This window comes from Uranotaenia lowii, chromosome 1, assembly GCF_029784155.1.
Source record: "Uranotaenia lowii strain MFRU-FL chromosome 1, ASM2978415v1, whole genome shotgun sequence".
Classification (NCBI taxonomy): Eukaryota; Metazoa; Arthropoda; class Insecta; order Diptera; family Culicidae; genus Uranotaenia; species Uranotaenia lowii.
This window is the reverse complement of record NC_073691.1, coordinates 214,915,546-214,938,973: the sequence shown is the minus strand read 5'-3', so window position 1 is coordinate 214,938,973 and position 23,428 is coordinate 214,915,546. Positions and strand designations below refer to the sequence as shown.

At 36.2% G+C, this 23,428-nt stretch overlaps 1 protein-coding gene across 11 annotated transcripts in view; it reads right to left on the bottom strand.

Annotated features, from left to right (window-relative positions):
* The window catches only part of LOC129747528 (neurexin-3a), a 200,796-nt gene that overhangs the window by 10,336 nt on the left and 167,032 nt on the right, over nt 1-23,428 (bottom strand). For 8 of the 11 annotated variants that reach the window (XM_055741795.1, XM_055741819.1, XM_055741835.1 and 5 more), the window contains 5 exons: nt 23,188-23,340; nt 10,183-10,290; nt 9,674-10,058; nt 9,233-9,609; nt 8,875-8,995 (listed from right to left, as the gene is read on the bottom strand). In XM_055741795.1, the coding sequence (XP_055597770.1) occupies nt 8,875-8,995; nt 9,233-9,609; nt 9,674-10,058; nt 10,183-10,290; nt 23,188-23,340 (1,144 nt within the window). The remainder of the gene's footprint in view (nt 1-8,874; nt 8,996-9,232; nt 9,610-9,673; nt 10,059-10,182; nt 10,291-23,187; nt 23,341-23,428) is intronic. The other 3 variants (XM_055741812.1, XM_055741827.1, XM_055741864.1) reach the window with 1 other exon arrangement.

The window sequence follows — 23,428 nt, the reverse complement described above, 5'->3', positions numbered from 1 at the left end:
AAACATACAATAGACATCTCTGGCGGAAATGGAATCACCTGGAAAGGGTTCGGGAGGGCAGAAACGAAAAATTGTTCTAATGAAACTAATCGCTTAACAATTGAAAAGGATTTTTTTTAATGTGTATTTTTCATCATCTAAACAGCGCACAAAAGTTTGTGATTGCATTGTCGGTTTCATCTCTAGTTGTTTGTACCCATTGAGTAAGCTCGTGTGTTTCTAATTTGGACAAGGGCTGCCAGCGAAAGGATTGACTTGAAACTACTAGGTACGCGACAAGATACGATTGATTGCTTCCGGCTTGAGGGAAGGTGCTTTAATACACACGCGCGGTTCCAAAATCAAGCTCAATATACAAAAACCAAACATTTGATAAACTAAAAAAATAAATCAAAACTCATTCGGATTCGATCAACGAGAATGCGAGAATAATGGGGGGTTCCTGATTGATGCTTTTTTTTAGTTCAATGTTTCCAATGAATTGAGGACTTTAAGCGGGTTGGGCTTTTCGATACTTGATGTTTTTTCTTTGGTTCAGTGTTCTGTTGGGGTCTTTGGTGATGAAAGTTCCAATCATTTGGGGGCCTTATTACTATTGAACACAAATGTGAATCTAGTGGCTGTTGTGAGATGCTTATTGATACATTTTTTGAATATTTTCAATGCATTCGGTGGTGATGCTGTGGGTTTGTTGGGTTCTGTATAACTGCAAATACAGTATCTTTTTTTAAGAAGCATGCATTGGTTTAGCTGGACCGGGGTAAATATAATTTTGGACATGCTTGTAAAGCCGCATTCAATTCCGAATAATACTAACTGAAATCATACGAAAATCAAAAGAAATATTAGAGAAAACAAGTTGAACAAAAGAAGATTTTGATAAGATTAGCATTGGCATTATTTAAATTGATTTAGGAGTTTTAATGAAGATTCATTATCTGACATAACAATCTGAAATCAGATAGAGTAATCGTTTGACACCCTTTGTTGAGAAGTGCATCGAAGATTGTGAATGTTCCTATCTGTTTTAGTTTTAGAATAATGTTTAAATTTTATATGATTTCGGACTTATCATGTGTCATCTTTTGTTCAACAATGAGAATAAAGATAGTAAAAAATGAGCATAATAAATGAATTCAAATGCAAGCTGGGTTTCAATTGACAAAGACAATAAAAATCGACCAACACAAAATAACATCAATCGAATGAACGAAAATGAGAAAATTTAAGAAACTATGAATGCAATATCCAGACCTAGGATATTGTTTGTAAAGAGAAACTCAACGGAGGAAGGTTAAAGAAGGGATCATCATATGGGAGCATTATTTCCCAACGACAAAACAAACAAACTATATCTTACTTAGAATAATACTCAATCATAATAACCATACCAATAATAAGAATAATAATTTAATAATAATAATACTTTTTTTTAATTTTTTTTTTGGTGCAAATAAATTAGCGCCCTGACGTTCGATTTGATTGATTTGTTGAGAATTGTTTCTTTTTTCTGGGTTTTTTTTCGTTTCCCGAAACCGTTTTTGGAGCTGTCCGGACCGCGGACCGAATCGCGATAGACGTTCTCAACTTTCGCTTCCAATCGAAGGATTTCCGAGCACTTCCGTTCGATTACAATGGAAAAGGGGTTTTGTTCTATTTTCGTTTTTTTTTATATGTTGGTATGTGTGTGTTGGTGTTTCATCTAGGGGGAAAATTCGTGTGATTCGCGTGACTAAAGTCGTTTTACAGAATTTGTTCAATATGGATACTTGTGGGGAACTTTGGTTACAAAAATAAAAACGAACTTTATGATGGTCAAGTCACTGTTATTAGTCCACTATGCTTGTGGTGCGGCTGTATGACGTATTTAAAAACAAAATCAACATGATGATGGTTTTGATACATTGATGAGAAAGGTGATTTGGCGATGATTAAATGGTTGATTTGACTTAAACACACGCAGAATTCTGCAAACGCAAAAAAATGAGCAGAAGTAGACAATGACCTTTCAAACTTTTTATTATAGGTCAGAAAGTGTGACATCATCTCAGAAAAAAAGGTTGTGCAATTTCCAAAAACTGTTATTTAAAAAAAACGGAGAGTTGCTGAGTAGCGCCAACCGAAGTTATAGGCGACTGTTATGCGAATGCGAAGTAGGCGTTGACCTTTTGGCAATGAATGAGCTTTTTCTCATTTCGCTGAGTTCTAAAAAAAGTTGAATTTCAAATATTTCAACCAATTATATGTTTTTAATCCTCAATTATGCTAAAGGTATTTTTGACTAAAACAGTGTTTGTTTCTTCTTTTTTTTAGATCGAACTAATCATCGTTGAGCGTTTAAAGACCCCCCCGAGCCCGTGTTGAGTTTTTCCCCCACCGGAAATAAATCCATAGCCATATTGTTGTGAACAGTTCCAATTAAAATTACGGCAACAATCAATTTGTGCCTCCATTGCACCGTTAAATTGCGTATGCAGCGGATTGCAAAAATTTATCGCCGATTGATGCTAAACCGTGTGGTAAGTACCAACCAGTTAAATTTTTGTGTTTTTCTTCCGTGTTGGATTTCAATTTTCCCAAACCTTTTTTTTCCGATGTAGAATTTAAAACGGCCCGCGTGTTGTTGAGAGCAGTGTAAAGCAAATGATAATCATGCTCTTTCTGGCGCTGGAGGCTGGGCTGGGCGAATGTGGAATTGGTTTTTCCCTTCGATTGGATTCGTAATGATGTAAATTGACTCTGACACTGCTGCTAGGTTCGACTCGGAACCGATTTATTTGTTTATCGTATAGATTATCAGGTTTTTTTTTTGTATTTTTAACAACCAGGTGAAAATTTTCAAACGACACACTGACACTTTAACACATGATGGATAATGATTTTTAACTGTAAAAAAGTCAACATTTGCATTAAAGGCATCAACTCCAAAAAGAGGGTTCTGTATTTTCCGTTTCTCCAGCGAAAGCTTTTAAGAAACAACACAGCTAGGGCATCGAACATACCAAAGAAGAAGAAAAAAGCTCGTCACAACAATGCCAATGGTGGATGCAGGTAATAAAATATAATCTCGTTGAATAAAATTAGCTGAAATTGCTCCTTCTGCCATCAAAGATTCTTTCTCGTTGGATGGTTGAAAACGAGAGTTGTCCTTGGAGTTTTTTCCTCTCTTTTCGTTTCTCATCGTTTCGTCAGGTTCAATCATGGCAAAGGAAGCGCATCGCTTGGCTCTGAGACATTACTTTTCCCCATAATTGGCCCTGATGGAGCCATTATTAAGAGGGGTGATTTTTTTTTATTAGTTACTTCTTGTGTGTATTGACACATTTTATGGCTGGCTGCCGCCCGTGCCGGGTTTAATCGAAATTCGATTTCGCACGTTAAGAATTTCGGAATATGAACGCTCTCTACGGTTTAGGATACATTTTGACGCTTTTCTTCTACTCGGCAATTTTCTTGGAATGTCCGAAATTGGGTTTTATCCTAGTCATATTCAGATTCGGAATCAAAAGGCTAACAAGCTTCTTACGGTTTTACTTCTGTTTTTCGGTAGCGTTTTCACAGAGTTTTAACCTGTTGCGTTTATTCATGTTCTTCGGCACCAATTGAACGTTGTTCATAGTAAAGCTTCATTTTAATTTTCTCTTCCACTCTAGTTCCAGACTTCGCCATCTCGCTGTAGCAGAGTGCTTATACAGCAGATACCCGATTTTTTCACGCATCGTAGTAAAACAACTCATGCTTCTAATGACAATTTCCCATAGTGCACTACATAGGTGCAACGTTCATAGTAAGCCAAAATGCTAAAATGATCATAGGGAGAGGGATATTCGCCTCTATTTTGGTTTTGTTCTAGTATGACAGTTGTTTTAAAATCACGAGTTCGAAGTAGGCCTTGGTTTAGTTAGCAGCGAACAATGTTTTATCCTGCCAAAATTCCTGAAATTTATTTTATGTTTTTGTTTGTGATAAAATATGAAAAATTAAATGATACTGTTAAGTTCAGTGCATAGTTGGGAGTAGCTTACCATCCATCAGTTTTGAAAACAAACCGGGTATGTGAAAATCTTAAGAGGAAGCCGCACTTTCCATGGATACTGCCAGAACATTCGGCAATTATAAGATGCACAAAGATATGCGAAAAATCTATCAGAAGCTAAAAAGCTAAAAGCTGCGGAATTATCAGGAGCTAAGTATCTTTATATCTTTTTAAACTTTGATATTTTTCGGTTGATGGAACAGTCAGGGCTTTTTTTTTCTTAAATGTTGCTCGAAAATTTTGCTACCTTATATTTTTTTACGTCTGAAGATTAGTGAAGAATGACAATCATAAATTTCATTTGTGAATAAACTAGTTATTTTACTACACAGCTAAAAAAGGTAACGATGGACGATGTAATTTCTTAAGATGATCTATTATTAGGGTATTCTGTTGCAATAATTCATCTGAACGATGTACACAATGCGATCACGTCGTTTAATGTAATATCACCAACTTCGCATCAAGCAGTCAATGTTTTCCTGAATTGACGTTGAAATTTTATTCATTTCAAAAAGAATGAAAAGAACTGCAGGCCTCATGTGTATTTTTTTGACTTGTAAGTACGATCAAAATTAAATAAAAATGTAAGCAAACCCACAGCTGTCACAAAATTGAACGACGCATTAGACATTTTTCCTGAACGTAAAGTGCAATGTATTCATTCAATTCAGCTGGTAAGAATGGCAAACAATATACTAAATAAATAGTTTGTTTTAAATTCAAAAACGTGTTTTGGTAGATGATTTGAGCGAAATGCTCCCGTTTTTTATTATATCAGCACAAATTCTTATGTTGTTTGAAAACAACATTGTGCATTCCATTGAGATTCATTGGTACATCTCTATTTTGTGTCACATATAATTTTCTTATTCTCTATTTATAGGATGCGTGATAAGGAACTGCAGCAATAACTAGAGAATTTATCAAATTCGGAAGATGGACGAAGGATATATACAAGTCATCGATGGGCCCAAGACAACAGGTAGCTCGAAGTCAAGTCGTAAGAAACTTCTTGACGTAGAGTTGCTCAAAAAAATCTTATACTCAGCCAAAGTGATCTTTAATTTGGCTTTCAAAGTAGTAATCTCATAGAATTGACGCCCTACGAGTTTTATTCCTATTTTTTTAACTTGATATCAAACAAAAAGTTGTTGATGAAAGTGATTTGTATGTCATGCAAAAGAATATTGCCAACACATTTCCATGCACACATCTGAATTAGATAAATTTGTTGGCTTTCTTGTCTATAGTTCAGTCATAAATTGCTCAAATGTACGTTCTTATTGGAATGCGTCCTTTGGATATGAACCAATAAGGTCAGCCATGTGTTTGAAAGATTTCGAACGCATTCGATCAAATCTCCACTTTACAAATAATGACGAGATTCTATCTAAACATCATCCACAATTTGATCGACTAGCCAAAGTTCGACCACTGATTTAACTTTTTCAACGAACGTTTCGGTCAATTACCCTTTGGACAGAAGCTTTCAGCAGATTAAAAAATGTGTGCCATGAATATGAGCTCCTATATAAAGCAATATTTACCAAATAAACCCTAAAATGGGGGTTTTAATTATTATTTGTGGAACGGATGAATTCGCTCACAAATTCGAAATTTGCACTGGATCTGGTTCAAAACCTTTACCCTGAGAAGAACCAGATTTAGGTGAAGTTGGAAACGTGGTAGTGCGATTGTGTCGGAACGTTCCAAGATATATGAACCACGTAATGTATGTGCGCACTCAAAGTCTACGAAATTGTCAGCTAATGGGTAAGCAAAAAATGATGCAAAAGGACATTCCGAGAGGCTTTTTCTGAGAAAGAACGTATAACATTGAAGGGACCGATGTCAGTGTTGTTGGATGAAAGGACAACAAACCGGCCACTTTGCTGTCTTCTTACGTTGAAGCAGAGCCAGTTGGTACTTTAAGTCGATTTGATAAGAAGCAGCTTATTCGTTTGATTGGTAGATTTAATTCAAGAGTAGCAAATGGACCAGACGTTTTTTTTTTTAAATTATTTTTTGGATATGGTAAACTGGCATGTCTACAAGAAGGTTGTGCTTCGAAACCAGCAAAATACCAAGATACTAATGCTATAGAAATTCAGGTTTGAATTGGCTGAAAGTTTGTGTAAGATTGGTGAAATCTCTCCAAAAAAAGGATGTCCAAGGAAGGATCTGCCTCTCAAACGATTACGTCGTGATCCATTCAATCCTGTCCGCCTCAAAAGGTAAAATTTGAACAAACTTCTCACTTGGAAATTTGCAAAAAAAAAAACAAGCAAGCAAGATGTAAATATGCCAATTGCCAAGGTTTATCGAAAGATTTAGCGATAAATGCAAATTATCACTTTGCGATTCTACCACCAACGACTTTTTTATCGTTATCATAACCCATATACAAGTACCATCGAATAAATTTTCAATTCGATAGTATAAAAAACAATTATCTAGTTTTATTTTTGAAACATTTCCATAAAAGAAACCATTAATCTCCGTGGAGTGCACCATTTTGTTTAAAACAACATACTAAAATTATATAAAAAATATAAACATTTGTCTTGGTTTTTTTTTAATATAATGAAGACTATTCGATAATTCAAAAAAAATGTTTGCAGAAAAAAGTCAACCATTAAAGGATTGAGAATTAAACAGCAGTTTGTCATTTTTATCAAAATTTTAAATTTAGGCACTGGGAAAAAATATTCCAAAAATTTTCTAAAGCATCAGTTTTAACTTTAATCCCCAACCAATAAGGTAGAAACTTGCAAGTAGTAAAAAGTTTGAAAATTTCATTTTTCACTAACTTATTCCTTCGTTCATATCTGCGTGATAATCATCAAGTTTAAAAATAATGTTGATATCTACATATATTTTGTTTTGATCAAATTGAAATTGGAAGTATGAGATTCTCAAAATTGTACAGTGAGATCGTAATGATTGTTCCCAGCAATCTGTCATTTGGTTCATTGGACAATGTTTATTTTGTCGGACCAATCACGAAGTGCAGCTAACATATATTTTCAAAAATCAGGGAACTGGTGAAATAAAAATCAGGCAAAATCAGGCTACATAAGTAAATTCCTCTAAAAGTGATGACCTTTTTTTTTTTTTGGTCATCACTCTACATTTTTACTGTGTTGTGGGCCTACTTGGTTGCATAATTCTACTGAATCAAAGCGAAAGATTCCTTTTCATTCCCTTTTAAAGATATGAATTAATGGGAATCTTTCGATTGGTTTCATTCAGCCACATTTTCGCTTTTTAACTTCAGTAATGGTACCTAATTTAGTTCCTTACTACCCATTTTTCATCACATTCGCAAAAATCAGGCAAAATCAGGCATTTTTTGAAAAATCAGGGAAATTCAATGGCTTTTCAGGTTGTCAGGCAGAGCCTCGAAAAATCAGGCAATCCCTGAAAAATCAGGCATATTGGCATCTCTGAGTGCAAGTATTATGACATTGGTGGACCATAGTTGATAGCAAGCTCAAGCTGAAGCTCAAGAATGACAGTTGTTTGTCAAATTGGTTAAAATCCAACGATGTTATTTTACCTCAAACAGTTCGTGTCCTATCGAAGAGGAAACAAGTTTGACCACATCGTTAGCTGTTTGCTTCCTTTTCGTCCATTCGAACTTTTCTTTTGGTCTCAATGTGGTTTTTTCGATTCTTCAAATTTTAGAACGCTTCACCAGCGAGGAGAGGAACTTTATTTACTTTGAATTCTGCTTGCTGTTTTGCTTTTGATGATAAGATTGATAACTTGAAATAAGAGAAAAAATAAGGATGATATTATGAGAGAAAGCCAGAAATTGTTGTATGAATCGTCCTGAGTATGTATGTTCAAAAGCGATAATCTAAGTTTATGAAAATGGTGAAAACTATATGTTATATTTATATGAACCGGTCCTTTGAGGGTTTTTTTTCGTTTTGACTACATGACGATGGCAGTTTTGCGATTATGGGTTGATAAAATAAATATGGCAACCGAAAAAAAAGAAATGAAACAAACTTAAACGGGGAATGGTTGTTTCGGACATCGTGAAATCACGGGGAAAGTGGGGGGAGCTAAGCGAGGGGACGGAGGGATGATAACAAAAGAAAGTTCATGATTTGGTTGTTGTTTTTCATCTCTCCCGTCCAGTTTTCCTTCCCAGTTACAGCAGCAGCAGCCAGCTAATGATGTTCCTGGGAAGGACAACCCCTGGATGGGGAACGAAAGATGAAAATTACAGATGAGCAATTTTCCGCGCTTGATTTCATATTGTGGTTTTGATGTTTCTTTTTTATTTTTGCTTTCGATGGTGGGTTTGCTTTTGAAGTTGTTGTGTCTTTATGGGAAATTTTTTGCGGTAGTGATTGGCAGTGAATGGACAAAATATACCGGAAAATGGAGCTTTGTTCAGTGTATTTTATCTTCTGTTTTTTTCACGTTGTTGTGTTGAGAAGGGGATAAATTTTGAAGAGTTGGTCTTGATTGAGTTTGGTGGGGGAGGTTTCTTCCTGTGCACGTCTTTGATTGCGTTCTGTATGCAGTAGAGTTTGGAGACCGATAAAGTTACACCGATTTTAGAACGTTTTCTGTGATTTTGTAGCTCGATCGATACCAATTCAGTAGTTATTATTATTGTTTGCTCAAAGTACGAGAAAGAAAGAGCGATGCAAGAATGATTCGACTTTTTGGTAATTCGTTCCTTCCGTTATCACTCTTTGCTGAGCACTTTTTCGTGTTTGTTTTCATCATTTTCATCATCATCATCATCATCAAACAAGAGAAACGACACGTCACGACACGTATTAGGGCAAAAATATGGTGCTGGTGATACATACATAACATACCCCTGACGGGAGCTGCCCCGTCAACTTGCAGTCGAAGATTGGACGCTCGCCGGGAAAATCTCACCGTGTGCCAGTTATTGTCATTGAGGACACCCTGGCCGGCCAGCAGGTTCTTCAGTTTCGGATACGGTGCGAGCAGCAGTGGAATGCATTCACATTAGGAAAGTTCGTTTTTTTTTAGTTTTTCACATGAGATGGGTAGATAAAACGAGAATTAAAATTGACATTAAGGTGCTGTTGGTTTTCTACTGAAGCCTTGTTGGCAAATTGTGAAGCAATCATATCAAATGAAAAGGGGCTTAATCAAACTGAAGAAAGTGATGGCAAAGCCTGCAATTGGTGCCGTTACCTTTTCGCGTTCACCCAGTCTTACGTTTGCCCGAACCCGGCCAGCTACCAGTCCGATTTCGAGACGATCCGACGAGCTAGATTCGGCACTGGTTAGCAGAAGCAGACCGGCAGGGCGAGAAGTTTTGAATCGGATAACGAGCTCCTCCGTCTGGGTTCGTGTTCCTTGGCTGCCACCGATCCAGATTGCCATATGTTGCGACCCGTTGAAGGCCAACGTAGCGGATTCCCTTCCACAAGTTGGTCCCGTGAACAGAGTGGCCGAACAATCACACAACGGCCTGTTCCAGCCTTCGGTACACTGTCCTCCGTTTTGGCAAGGCGACACCGATCCACCACATTGGTTGGCCACAACGTGACAAGACGGCTTAATGGCCCCTAAAAATCAAAACAAACATTATGAATCATTCAACCAGATTCACAACAAGGGCAATCTCCCAACCCGAATCCTGCTGTCTGGCGTAGGCCGCAATGTCTATCGGTTTTCCCGACAGAACCAAATCGCGTAGACATCCGACGAATCCCTGCCTCAGCGTAGCAGTCCAGATGGCCGGCGGAATCACCACCTCCGCATAGGGTGGCCCTATTCCACCAAAATACATCGGGCTGTCAAGTTCCAGCTGGGTCGAATCGCCCGGCGTTCGAAAATCGTTCCACTGACCATCGACTCCGACCTTGCCGTCACGTCCATTCCGCCTCAGCGATAGTTCGTGCCAAACTCCGTCGTCTACTCGGCGTCTAGATGCCCGAACCTTGACCGCTCCCGAGCCCAAATCCATGTGAATGTAGATGTGTCCATTCAGAAGCTCCACCGCGAAAAAGTCCGGCTGAATGTGAAAAACATTTTGAATTATCATTAAAGAGATTTCAATGCTTCGAGAAAAGAAACCCTCTTTTTAAATTAAACAGACTTTCTCGTCACCCTGGCCGAGGTCTGGTTTGGTCACTTACCCTCGGCTGGCGCGTCACGGTATTTAGGATAATTAATCCGTTCGGTTCATTTGTGCGGAACTTGAAGGACAGCATGCCCTGCTTCGAGACGTCCCACGGCGGAAGGAGCTGGGAAAAAAGTGAGAAAAGAAAACGAAGACAGTTAGTGAGGGGGAGAGTGAAAAACGGCGGAAAAGAAATGAAAAGGACCCACGAGCAGACAGATGAAGTTAAGCCCTGGAAGGATACCCACCGAACCGACCCCGAAATGAAGTAATTAAATTTGAATTTAAAATGATGTTGAGGATGATGGCGACGAAGATGACGACGACGACGATGGCCTCTTCAAATGACGGGTGGCTTGGCGGTGACTTTTGTGGCGCTTTTTGCACTTTGAGTTGTCGCTTTTTCCCCTTATTATTATTATTGTTATTACAAACTTCCCCTTCGTCCTTGCTCTTGTCCTCCTCAAAGCCACCGGAAGGCTCGGTGAAACTGTCAATCGGGTAAAGTGGTTTGCGGGTAATAATTGATGCGGATATAATTACGCTTCATAGAATTCGTAATTATATTTTCGTTGTAACGGGGCATTATCACGAAATTTGAAAATGTGCTGTTTTTTTTATTATCCTTTTCCTGTGAAGTATCGTAATTAATTCTCCGTTGCAATTTGAATTTGAAATTCCAATGGATGAAAATCATTCGATTTTTTGAATGGCGTTCCCTCAAATTTCACTGTTGGCTTTCAAGTTTTTAGAAAGAAGATTAAATTTTCCGTGGTGTTCAGTTCGTGAGCATTGTTGAAAACTAGCAAACAAGAACAACCCCACTGATGTGAAACAGCTTTGACCAGAGCAAAAATGACAAAAATGACACAACTAAAAAAAATGACAAAAATGACAAAAATGACAAAAATGACAAAAATGACAAAAATGACAAAAATGACAAAAATGACAAAAATGACAAAAATGACAAAAATTACAAAAATGACAAAAATGACAAAAATGACAAAAATGACAAAAATGACAAAAATGACAAAAATGACAAAAATGACAAAAATGACAAAAATGACAAAAATGACAACAATGTCAAAAATGACAAAAATGATCAAAATAATAAATATGAAAAAAATTACCAAAATGACAAGAATGATAAAAATGACAAAAATGAAAAAAAAAAGAAAAAAAATGACAAAAATTACAAGAATGAAAAAAAAAAACAAAAATGACAAAAATGTCCAAAATGACCAATATAACAAAAATGACAAAAATGACAAAAATGACAAAAATGACAAAAATGACAAAAATGACAAAAATGACAAAAATGACAAAAATGACAAAAATGACAAAAATGACAAAAATGACAAAAATGACAAAAATGACAAAAATGACAAAAATGACAAAAATGACAAAAATGACAAAAATGACAAAAGTGACAAAAGTGACAAAAGTGACCAAAATTACATAAATTCGGCGCTTAGAAAGAGACGAACCAGCCCAAGGCTGAAAGTCTCTATAATAAGAAAAAAAAAAAAAAAAAAAAAAACATAAATGACCAAAATGACCACATTGACTAAAATGACCACATTGACTGAAATGACAAAAATGACAAGTATGACAAAAATTACAAAAACGATAAAAATGATAATTATGACAAAAAATGAAAAAAATACCAAATTGACAAAAATGATAAAAATGACAAAAATGAAAAAATGGCAAAAATTAAATAAATGACAATATTGTCTAAAATGACCAAAATGTCAACAATAACAAAAATGATAAAAATGATAAAAATGATAAAAAGACAAAAATGACAAAAATGACAAAAATGATAAAAATGACAAAAATGAAAAAAGACAAAAATGTCATAAATTATATAAATGACGAAAATGACAAAAATGACAAGAATGAAAAAAATGACCAAAATTACATAGATGACCAAAATGTCCAAAATGACCCAATTGACTAAAATGACAAAAATGACAAGAATGACAAAAATTACAAAAATGATAAATATGACAAAAATGAAAAAAAAAAAAACCAAAATGACAAAAATGACAAAATTTAAATAAATGACAAAATTGTCTAAAATGACCAAAATAACAAAAATGACAAAAATGACAAAAATGATAAAAAAGACTAAAATGTCAAAAATGACAAAAATTACGAAAATGCCAAAAAATGACGATAATCACAAAAATGACGAAGAATGCCAAAAATTACAAAAATAACAATGACGATAAAATTCGCTTCGGTCATTTGTGTCAATAATGTCCATTTTGTCAGTTCTATCAATTTCGTAAATTTCTTCAATTTTGTATTTTTTTAAATTTTTTTAGTGTTGTCAAAAATGTTATTTTTATCAATGTGGTCAATTTTGTCAATTTTTTTTAAATTTTGTTAATTTTGTCAATTTGGTAACTTTCAACAATTTTCTTTCCATTTTTGACAGTTTTTTCAAGTTTTTAAAAATTTGATTAATTCTGTTAATGTAGCCATTTTTGTCAATTTTGCCAGTTTTATCATTCATGATTTTTTTTTTGTTATTTTTGCCTTATTTGTCGATTTTGTAGATTTTTCGAATTTTTCTCAGTTTAGTTAATTTTGCCAATTTGTGTTGTTTAATTTTGAATTTTCTCTGATTTATCTATTTTGTAAATTGCATAAAAAGTCATGCCGTTTACAAAAGTGATGAAATTGAAATAAAAAATACTCAAAATTCAAAATTTAGTTAAGGTTAAAATTCAAAATTTTAAACTTAACTAAATTGACAAAAATGCCAAAATTATTGTAAAAATTTTCAAATTGTCATATCAAAATTTCAAAAATCAATTGTTAATTCGACCGATTACCTACACTAGTTTACAAAATTTAAAAAAAAAATGTGAACTTCATCGATTGCCCCAAATTTTTAGTGTTAAATCGGGTGCTGAATCCGAAAATGGAGCGCTAAAATTAAAAAAAAAAACCTCAGTAGAACAGTTTTTGAGTTATGCTCCAAATATGGAATTTAGGAAAAAGAAAAAAAAGTACTTGTACTTATATTAGAATATCTCAAACTGCATAACATTAATTTTTGATCGCTTGTTTTTTTATATTGAAGGTAAATAAATTAACTATTGGTCATCTAAACTTCATTTTTGTGTATGATCAACAGTGTTGTTGACATTAGAGAAATTGTGATCAAAAAAATAATAAAAAATGCATATTTTTATGAAAAAAGTTTATTCATCCCCCCTACCATTTTTTTCATTACTTTGGTAAAAATCAAGATAATTAGACCAGTGTTTCTTCATGATTTAAAACTGTCATTTTTATGAAACGACACACCCCAGTAAACGCTTGTGTAGCGAAATTTACTTAAAAAAAAGAATAACAAATTCTCTGAATTTCATCTATGACAAACACACATCCATCACTGTCTCCAAACGGCGGCTATCCTGAGACAAGCTACTCTGCTCTAAGTTGATGCTCCATCATGCTGGAATGGAAAATGTGCGCTATTTGTTACTTGGCTTGCAGTGTGCCGCAGCACCCTTTCACTTACACCCACTTTTCCCTTTTGCTGCTTCTAATGATGGGTTTGGATTTCAGCGACCAATCACCAAACAAAGCCACTCAACAACCACCCTCTAGTTCTCACAAATCTCGGTGGAAGAAATTTCATCGTCGTACGTTCCTACCCTTTGAAGAAGCGGCCACTCCTCAAACACCTCGGCAGCACCGCACCAAGTCGAAGGAAGCAGACAAATGTGTGAGCTCATCCGCCTGATTAAGTTTTATGTGAATGTTCACTTGTTTGTACTTGGCTTTTGGTTTCTCGAAGTTAGCACGTTGTTTGAATTCTTTCGGAAAGGAATCTCGCACCGTGGGTTTGTTTCGTTCGGAATGTTCACCATAATGACACTTTCGAAATTCCATTTGTATTCCGCGAAATATGACCTTCATCGTTTCTAACGAGCGAGGCGAGCAGATAAACTCTATTCTCACTTTCGTTCGCATTTTCTTAAAGGAATCTGAGGAAATGCTCGAACTTTGCTACGCCATATTCGAACTAATAACTCACAAAGTTTACCGTAATTTCTCATCAGACATCAGCTCTTCCAGCAGCACAGAAAGTTTACTTTTCTATTGCCCCACCATTCACCATTTCCATGTGCTACTAAAGCAACTTCCTTCTTTCATGAGATGCGCCATATACCTACCACGGACAAGAGTCTCCGAAAATCCATTCGTTACGTTTTCAGAGCAGAGCGAAGCATATCCGTGCCTGGATCAGGATTAGATAAGCAATATCCCCGTACTCTTTCCTCTGACCCAGACTCAGCACACAGACACATCCCGTTTACATAAACCAATTCGTAATCTTCCGGGCACTTTTGCTGATGCGTTGCTAGTGAATTTTGTCCAGCAAAAGTCGCCCAAATTCCCTCGGTTTTATCAGTTGGTTATGATCATGATAGTTTATGAACTATTTCCAGTCGTTTACGTTCCTGGGAGTGAATAGAGAACGGATTCACACAAACCCAAGGCCCCCGCTTTATATTACATACAGCACTCTGTTTGCTCAGGACGAAGTTTGTTGGAACTGCTCAAGCAGGTCATCGACGAAAATTTTAGTTGGGACAGCAAATTTCAAAGAATCTCCTGAGAGACAGCTTTAAAATGAATTGATTTTATCACAACCCGAATCGCATCCCATATATCGGATCATCAAACAATTAAAAGTTGCATTCGAAATTCGAACTGATACTGTCTTTTCAGTTGGTCCACTTCCGGAGAATAAAACCAAAAAGCCCATCAAAAGCAGTCTCTCCCAAATGGGCATATTCCAAATTTCGAAATAAAACGAAAAAATAACGCTTCTGCGTATCATTATTCAAACTGACTCTCTCTCCCCCTTCGCTTCCAAAAAACAGAGAAAAAAATATCCAGCCCCCAAACCAAACTCGCGCGCGCCCCATTTGCGTTTCACATCCAGGCGAAATTGTGTAATGAATCCATTCCGTTCCACTCGAGCACAAATCCGGGCAAAATTAATGTGCCACAACATCAACGATATTTATTACCATCCGGGACTCGGTTCTCTATGTTAGTTAGTTACGACGACGGATGCCGCTGAACTGAACTGAACTAGTTCTGGTACAAATTTCCCCAGTTTGCGCCTGAATTCCGGCAACCAGACCATTGTGGATGCTGGCTGGGATGTAAGTAGGATCTGCGTGCGGGGGATGAATCTCGGGGACTCTGACAACAATTGTCTTCATCACGAATTGCGTTGAATGAAGGACGAACTGCTTGTGACTTGCGACTGCCTGTGTAGGGGGAGAGCGAGGTGGCTTAGCTCAATTTGACTGACTGACTGGCTGGCTGGCTGGCTAGCTTTCTAGTTGACTGACGTGGAAAGTCTGTGAACAACAACAACAACCGCCACAAAAACCGCAAACTGTGCAGCGCTTTTACTCCATTTTGCAAGACCACAATGGGGTTTCTCTGGGAAAGAATGAAGTTTGGAATCCCAGCATCTGGCTGTGGAACATCCTATAGTTTGTTGCACGACTACTGCTGATCGGTAAATGAAATTTCATCAGAATTATCCGTAGCAAAGTGTTTGAAATATTTCAATATTTTGTGGATTTCTGAGTAAAATCATCACTGCAACCTATTGCCTTTGCACAAAATTCGGAAAATTGTGTTTTGTAACAGTGCACTTCTGATTTGTATCAATTTTTAACAACAAAAATTGGCAAATTTTGTGATACGATGATTTTACAATTTGGCGAAGAGTTATGATGCTTAGTTTGCCGACCGACAAAAAAGTGGCACAACTAAAAAGATGAAGATTTGTTGCTCCTTAACCGAAAACTTTCATTCTGTACCGTGGAACTGGAAAGGCGACGACACGTAGCGGGCGGTGAGGAATAAGTTTTGCAATTTATTCTCATAAACCTCAACGTTTGGTGGCTCCCTTGGTGAATCTCAGCTCAGTTCCGTACAACCGCATGGCTGAGATCAACTTAAGCTCTAGACATCCTTAGTTATGATAAGATTATATGAGGATGATCTGATTGAAGCTTGAAATTATATTGAAATCCTATAGTTTTTAGTTGTCGCTTCACTGTGTATGGGCGTATTAAGGTGGCAGCCAAATAGGGCATGTCGAATTCCGATTTGCACATTCGTTCAAAGAACTGGCCTGTTCAAAATTTTTGCTCAATTGGACTTGATTTAGGGGTGCCTTGAAGCGTTAAAACTTTCGGTTGTTGACCCTTACAAATCATCAAAGGAGATAACTCGAATAATCGAAATATTAATTTTGATGCCAAATGACTTAGAAATGAAACTTCGAGATCCGGTGAGATATCGAAAAAAAAAAATCCCAAAAATCGGCTCCTTTCGTTTTCTGGGAAACGGGCTTTTTTATAGAAAACCAGATCTTGACGTTTCCTGCATTCCCAAGTAATTTTACATAAAATTTTATAAGCTCGATTTTTCGAATTTCTTATGGTGATTTTTAAATTTTTCAATTCGATTTTTGACAAAAAAAAAATTACAAAATAAAACCAGATGTCGATGTTTTATGCATTTTTAAGTCATTTGGCATCGAAATTTAAATTTCGATTTTTCCGATTTTCTTTAGGTGATTTTTGAGTAAGAAAAAACGAAACTTTTAGCGCTTTGAGGCACTCCTAAGTCAAGTCCGATTGAGCTGGAATTTTGCACAGGTCAGTTTTTGGGCCAATCTACACAATGTCCACGATCAGTTTTTCAAAATTTTTTCATTTTCACTTTTGTAAAGGTAAATTCTAAACCCAAAATTTAGCCTTGACTCCAATCATGAGTTCTCCATATTTCAACGTCATTGGCATAAGATGTGAACATCAGCGGCGATGATTCTATTTGAGACCGCCGGCATTAATCTCCTAGCTCAACCAAAATGCGTATGACTGAAGGAAACAAAATTAAAACGTTTTAATGTCCATCCCTGTCCCATCATAAGATTAAAGAGGATGGAAACATCCACCAGCATAGGATAAATTGATCTGCTTGGTCAATGCTCTGCGTGTGCAAAGGGTTGCCCGAAATTGAACTATATCTGGGATTCTAGGGGCTCAACCTTGAAATAATAACTTAGGGTGTAAAAAAATGTACATGGCGGCGACTTAGAAAAATGATGTTTAGAGTTCGCACTGATAGGATTTTTTGAAAAAAGTTCTTTTTTTCGACATGTGGACTCAAAGATACGCAATATTATGGAATAATATTATGAAAATATTATGAATAGCAACTTTGCAGAAGAATGTGTGTAGTTATAACTAGTTGGTTCAAAGTTATTCAAGTTTTACTGTGTGAAAAAGTCATAATAGTCAATTTTTCAATTTTTTGCTGAGGAGTTATTTGAATTACGATGCGGATAGGTTTAAGCCAATTTAAGAGTTAAAAGCACTCAAGATATCAAAATTTTCCATCTTCTATCGATTTTTGAATTACTTCTAAGATTCATGTCGAGTTTTTAGACTTTCGTTCTCAACTACTCTTTCCAGGCGAGATCTGAATAGGGATCATACTTTCGCAATATAAACCTTTGACATTATTGAAGCCAGTGATGCCACTTTAAAATCGGTATAAATACCGATTCTTTCAAATATTTTTAAACAAATTATTAAAAGGATACCGAAAAAAATGGTATTTTGCTAGTATCGCGATTTTAAAACATCATATTTTCTGTCGAAGTGCCTATTATCATTTACTATTTTCATGCTTCTCAATTCTTTATACTGAATACTATACATGGGAACAGCATTTTTGGTGCCTATGTTTTAAAAAAACTGATTTGGGAAAATTTTGGATTCTGAATTCAGAAAAACTAACGGATTTTTTTATCTATCACCTTTAGTTCTGGTGACATGGCATGTTGAAATTTCAAAATTGATCAGTTTTGGGTAAAATCGATCTATGATGACTAAAAACTGATAAACCTACATGAAAACTAAAAGCTGATTTTGAATATATCCTTCATTCAATCATCATTTTCGATTTTTTTAGATATTCTCGTTTCAGAGCTACAACGTTGTGAAAAAATGAATTTTACAATTGTTAGAAATTTGAGTTTTTACGATTACATCTATTTCTGACATCATTTAAGAAAGCCATTGAGTATTTGATATTCAAGATTTTAACTCATTTAACAACTTTGTTGAAAGCTGCGAAACGATTTGACTTATGGTTCTAAAAATAACAAAAACTTCGGAAAGTTCCCAGATAACCAGAAATCGTAATGAAGTGTTCATTGTAGATTGTATAAGCATCCAGTTTAAATAAGAATTGTATAAACATCAGAAACTTTAATCAGAAATCGGAATTTGAATCGGAATCTGAAATTAGAATCTGAAATTTGAAATTGAATCTGAATCTGAAATCGAAATCTGAATCTGAAATCTGAATCTGAAATCTGAAATCTGAATCTGAAATCTAAAATCTGAATCTGAAATCTGAATCTGAAATCTGAATCTGAAATCTAAATCTGAAATCTGAAATCTGAAATCTGAAATCTGAATCTGAAAACTGAATCTGAAATCTGAATCTGAAATCTGAATCTGAAATCTGAATCTGAAATCTGAATCTGAAATCTGAATCTGAAATCTGAATCTGAAATCTGAATCTGAAATCTGAATCTGAAATCTGAATCTGAAATCTGAATCTGAAATCTGAATCTGAAATCTGAATCTGAAATCTGAATCTGAAATCTGAATCTGAAATCTGAATCTGAAATCTGAATCTGAAATCTGAATCTGAAATCTGAATCTGAAATCTGAATCTGAAATCTGAATCTGAAATCTGAAATCTGAATCTGAAATCTGAATCTGAAATCTGAATCTGAAATCTGAATCTGAAATCTGAAATCTGAAATCTGAAATCTGAAATCTGAAATCTGAATCTGAAAACTGAATCTGAAATCTGAATCTGAAATCTGAATCTGAAATCTGAATCTGAAATCTGAATCTGAAATCTGAATCTGAAATCTGAATCTGAAATCTGAATCTGAAATCTGAATCTGAAATCTGAATCTGAAATCTGAATCTGAAATCTGAATCTGAAATCTGAATCTGAAATCTGAATCTGAAATCTGAATCTGAAATCTGAATCTGAAATCTGAATCTGAAATCTGAATCTGAAATCTGAATCTGAAATCTGAATCTGAAATCTGAATCTGAAATCTGAATCTGAAATCTGAATCTGAATCTGAAATCTGAATCTGAAATCTGAATCTGAAATCTGAATCTGAAATCTGAATCTGAAATCTGAATCTGAAATCTGAATCTGAAATCTGAAATCTGAATCTGAGATCTAAATCTGAATCTGAAATCTGAATCTGAAATCGGATCTTGAAATTTAAATCTGATATCTGAATCTGAAATCTGAAATCTGCAATCTGAAATCTGGAATCTGAATCTGAAATCATGGACGTGATCTTTAGAAATATTGCCCATCCATTAAAATATTAAATCAAAAAAGATTCAAGCAATTCCTACAACAATAAAGCATTCATTTCGTTATCAGCATCAGCACAATCAATCAACAAACCACGCGGCGAGACGGCAGTTCCTCCTGCTGCTGGGTTGGGTGGTAGATTTGGTGAGCGACAAAAAGAGAGCTAAAAGATTTGTTTCTCCCGCAGTTACGTGAGGGGTGCGAGATTGTACACCAACCTGTTGAAAACGTGGACCAAACTGGTTGAAATCTAGCAGCTTTCAGTAAATTCGAAAAACGTTGCTACAAGTTTTCAAAACACCACACAAAATGTATGTCAATCGAAAGAGGAGATTCTAATGAATCTCTAGGTATATAAAAAGTGACCAAATTGATTTCAAATTTTAGAGAAATCACGCTAACAAAATCCCGTAAACCCACCGGCACGAGGGGGAGTTTGAAAAATGACAAAAAAGATGTGAGTTTCATTACCATATACTGAACAACTGAGATTTTTGAGGAACCAACTATGTTCTACGAAAATAATAATAAAGTTAACGAAAAAAAACTAAAATTTGAATTTAGAGAATCGATCCATTGGTAACCGAGATACAGCAATGCAAAGCCAAAATTGGGTGACTTTTTTGAAGTAAGATTTTTTTCTACCGGAAGTTCCGGGATAGCGGCCAAAACTTCCTTTGGACCACCAAAAATTTATACATCTATGGATAGATTTATTCTTGACAATTCCAAATATTATAAAATTAGCGCAATATTTGAAACCTGTCTCAAGTTATAGGCATTCTAAAAAGAGCTCTTTTTCAGGACTTTTTTCATTCGGAATCAGCTACTGGTGATTTCGTAAAATATTTCGACTTTATTTTTCAATATTGAGAAACTAGAATAAATTATCTATACAATGAATTAAAATTCATCGAAATCGGTCAATATTTGCGGCCAGGCGAACTTAAGCAAACTCTCGGGTCATATAGACCAGCCAATATAGAACAGCCTAATTACGGATTTTTTTGAGGGAGCACTTCCGGTGGTCACAGGAAGTTGCCTGGTACTACAGATTGTGTATTTCGTGATTCCCCAGGGAGGTTTTTAAAATCAAATTTTTGCGATTTTTTCTCGAAGAGTTATGATGATCTGAATGTGCGCTTCGGGTCATATTGACCCGAACGACTTTGGAAGGTTAATATACAAGGTGTTCAACAAGTTCGAACATACTTTTTTGTCGCAACAAGTCGTGAAATGTAAGACTTTTTTGTTCAAAATTTGGACGGTAGGACAAAGAGTAAAAAAATAGGACATGTACTTTTAAAGTAGAACGTCTGACAACTCTATGAAGACAACAAACCGAGTGGTTAAGCTGACCAAATTGCAAGCAATGAAATTTGACCACTGATTGATCATAAGCCTGCAACGATGTTAAGATTGTTCTGGATTAATACATAAGTCCAGTAACTTTTATGATGAGTTTTAGCTGTGATAATTTTATTGAGTCCAACTTTCACAAAAAGGTGAACAGGGCTCAATTGTACGGTTTCTGTCTGTAACGATTCACAGTAGGGTAAACGTTATTCAATCTAGGAACGATTCTAGAATTATTGTTTCAACTGCAGTCAATAACCATTTAACTACAGCATCGAAAAGAAGTTTTCGATGACCATGTCACAAAGCGACCATCACTCATCTTGAACGATTTAGAAAGCCCGCTTACCTTACCAACTGATTCAAAAGACGCCCATAAACGATAAAAACTGGCCTCCTGGGATCGGGTGCACCATTTTTCTTTTGCCCTCGTAGAATTCTTCTGCCATAAAGCGAGAAAAAGGAAAAAAAAACTTTTGGATTGCTTCGATTTCAATCATTCTTCCGTTTCCGTGCTGCCTTTTGTGTGCCCCGCCATGTTGGTCCACCGTCGATTGACCCGCGGGGAATATTTGCGGATAATTCAGAACTTGGAGAGTTCATTACGGTGAAAGTTGATTTAATCATTGACGGAAATCGTGTTTTTCCCCTTGGCGGGTTTGGATTTTTTGTTGTTTGGTTGCAGGTGAACTGTTAAGTTTTGTAAAAAAAAGTTGTCTCAGGTATTGATAAAAATGACTTTAACTTATCACAAAATCCAAATGAAAGTTGGTGGAAGCTGAAGATTCACAAATTTTATCGAGGAAATGAACCCACGTGGCTGCTGGAATCAAGATGCTTTTTGCCTTGCTCACAGCATGCATCTAGAAGATATTTATGCCTAGGTAATAATTTATGAGGGCTTAACAATTCAGAACACAGCTGAATCTTAAAAAAAACAATTCAATTATAACATTGATACAGTTTTTTTTCTTCTAGGAACGAGTCGATTCGTCATTCAACCTTACGGGTGCAATCACAGAAAAACATCGCCTGTCATATTAAATATGAACTCGAAACGTGTTCAAATTATCAAAAACATCTAAGAACAATTTATGTCTTCCGTGCGAAGGCGAAGCGTTTCAACTCCACGAGCCAGCTCCAGCGTCAGACCCAGACCCGGTTCCTCCAGAACCGGAATGAAACCCCCGGGAAGATAATTTATTTATGAAAATGTTCAACCGTGGGTAATTAGCATACATTATGAACCCGTCCTTGTGTCCCCGTGGCAGTCGTTCTACTCCGGGGTTATTTTCCTCCACCGGGAACAGGCACCAAGCGTCATCGAAACTTCGGTCTGTCCCACCAGGACGTAAATGGCTGGCTGCACACATACACTCACTCACTTACTGGGCTGGCGGAGCGCCCGAAGAGGCCCAAATAGGATAAATAGGATTTGCCATTAGCATCCAACACCACGTTTTCCCTTCTTTGGTGGCACACAATGAAAATAATTACTTCATTGTTTTTCAACTAGGAAACTCGAGTTAAGCTGAAAATTTGTACCGATTTATGAGTTCGGGAAATGCACAATTGTCTGCCGAGTTACGGTAATTGGGGGTTAGAAATTTGCTGAGAATTTGTTATTTTTTCGTACAGTGTATAAAGCCTCCGCCGGCTGGTTTATTTATGTTGCGAGGACTTTTGATGAAGTATTCAGGGAAAGAACTCATTATTTTTGATTTGTCTAATATAAATACAAATCTCGGAGCTGAAGATGATTAGAGGAAGAGTAAACCTTGAGTTTATCAGCTTTGTTTTCGGATAGAACTGTCACCATCTACCCTACCACGGCTTCAGTTTTTGGGTCCTGTAACGGCTCTCTCTCTCCTCTTAATGATAGGCTTCTAGTCAGGATTTACTAGGGTTCTTGAATGGAAACAAGGTTGAACATTGCGGGAAAAACAAATCAGGAACGTGTAGCGCCTGAATGCACGCAACCACCCCTCTGTGGTGGATTTAAGATTTTTTCGTTTCAACCTGCCATCGATCCCAATTGCCACAGGATAGAAATTTATGATTCTTACTGGAACATGGACATTAGTCAAATAGCAATTTTGAATATGTGCTAACCTAGATTTACACGATTGACATTTCACAGATAATATTGTCAAATCAATGCATCAGTGATCACACTTACCAAGTACGATTCCCGGGTCGTGAAGGTAACCGGATCCTGGGGATCGCCACTGGGGCACTGATAGTCGACCCGTCCGGCAACCTGTATCAGCTTCGAACCGGTCCGGGCCAAATCGATCAGATTCAACCGTAGAGTGTCGGCCGAAAATTCCACCTGTTGGCGCGAAACGCAAAAACAAAAAACACAAAATTAACAATTCCGCCACCCAGAAACTACTCATTCATTAAATTATCCCTTCTTA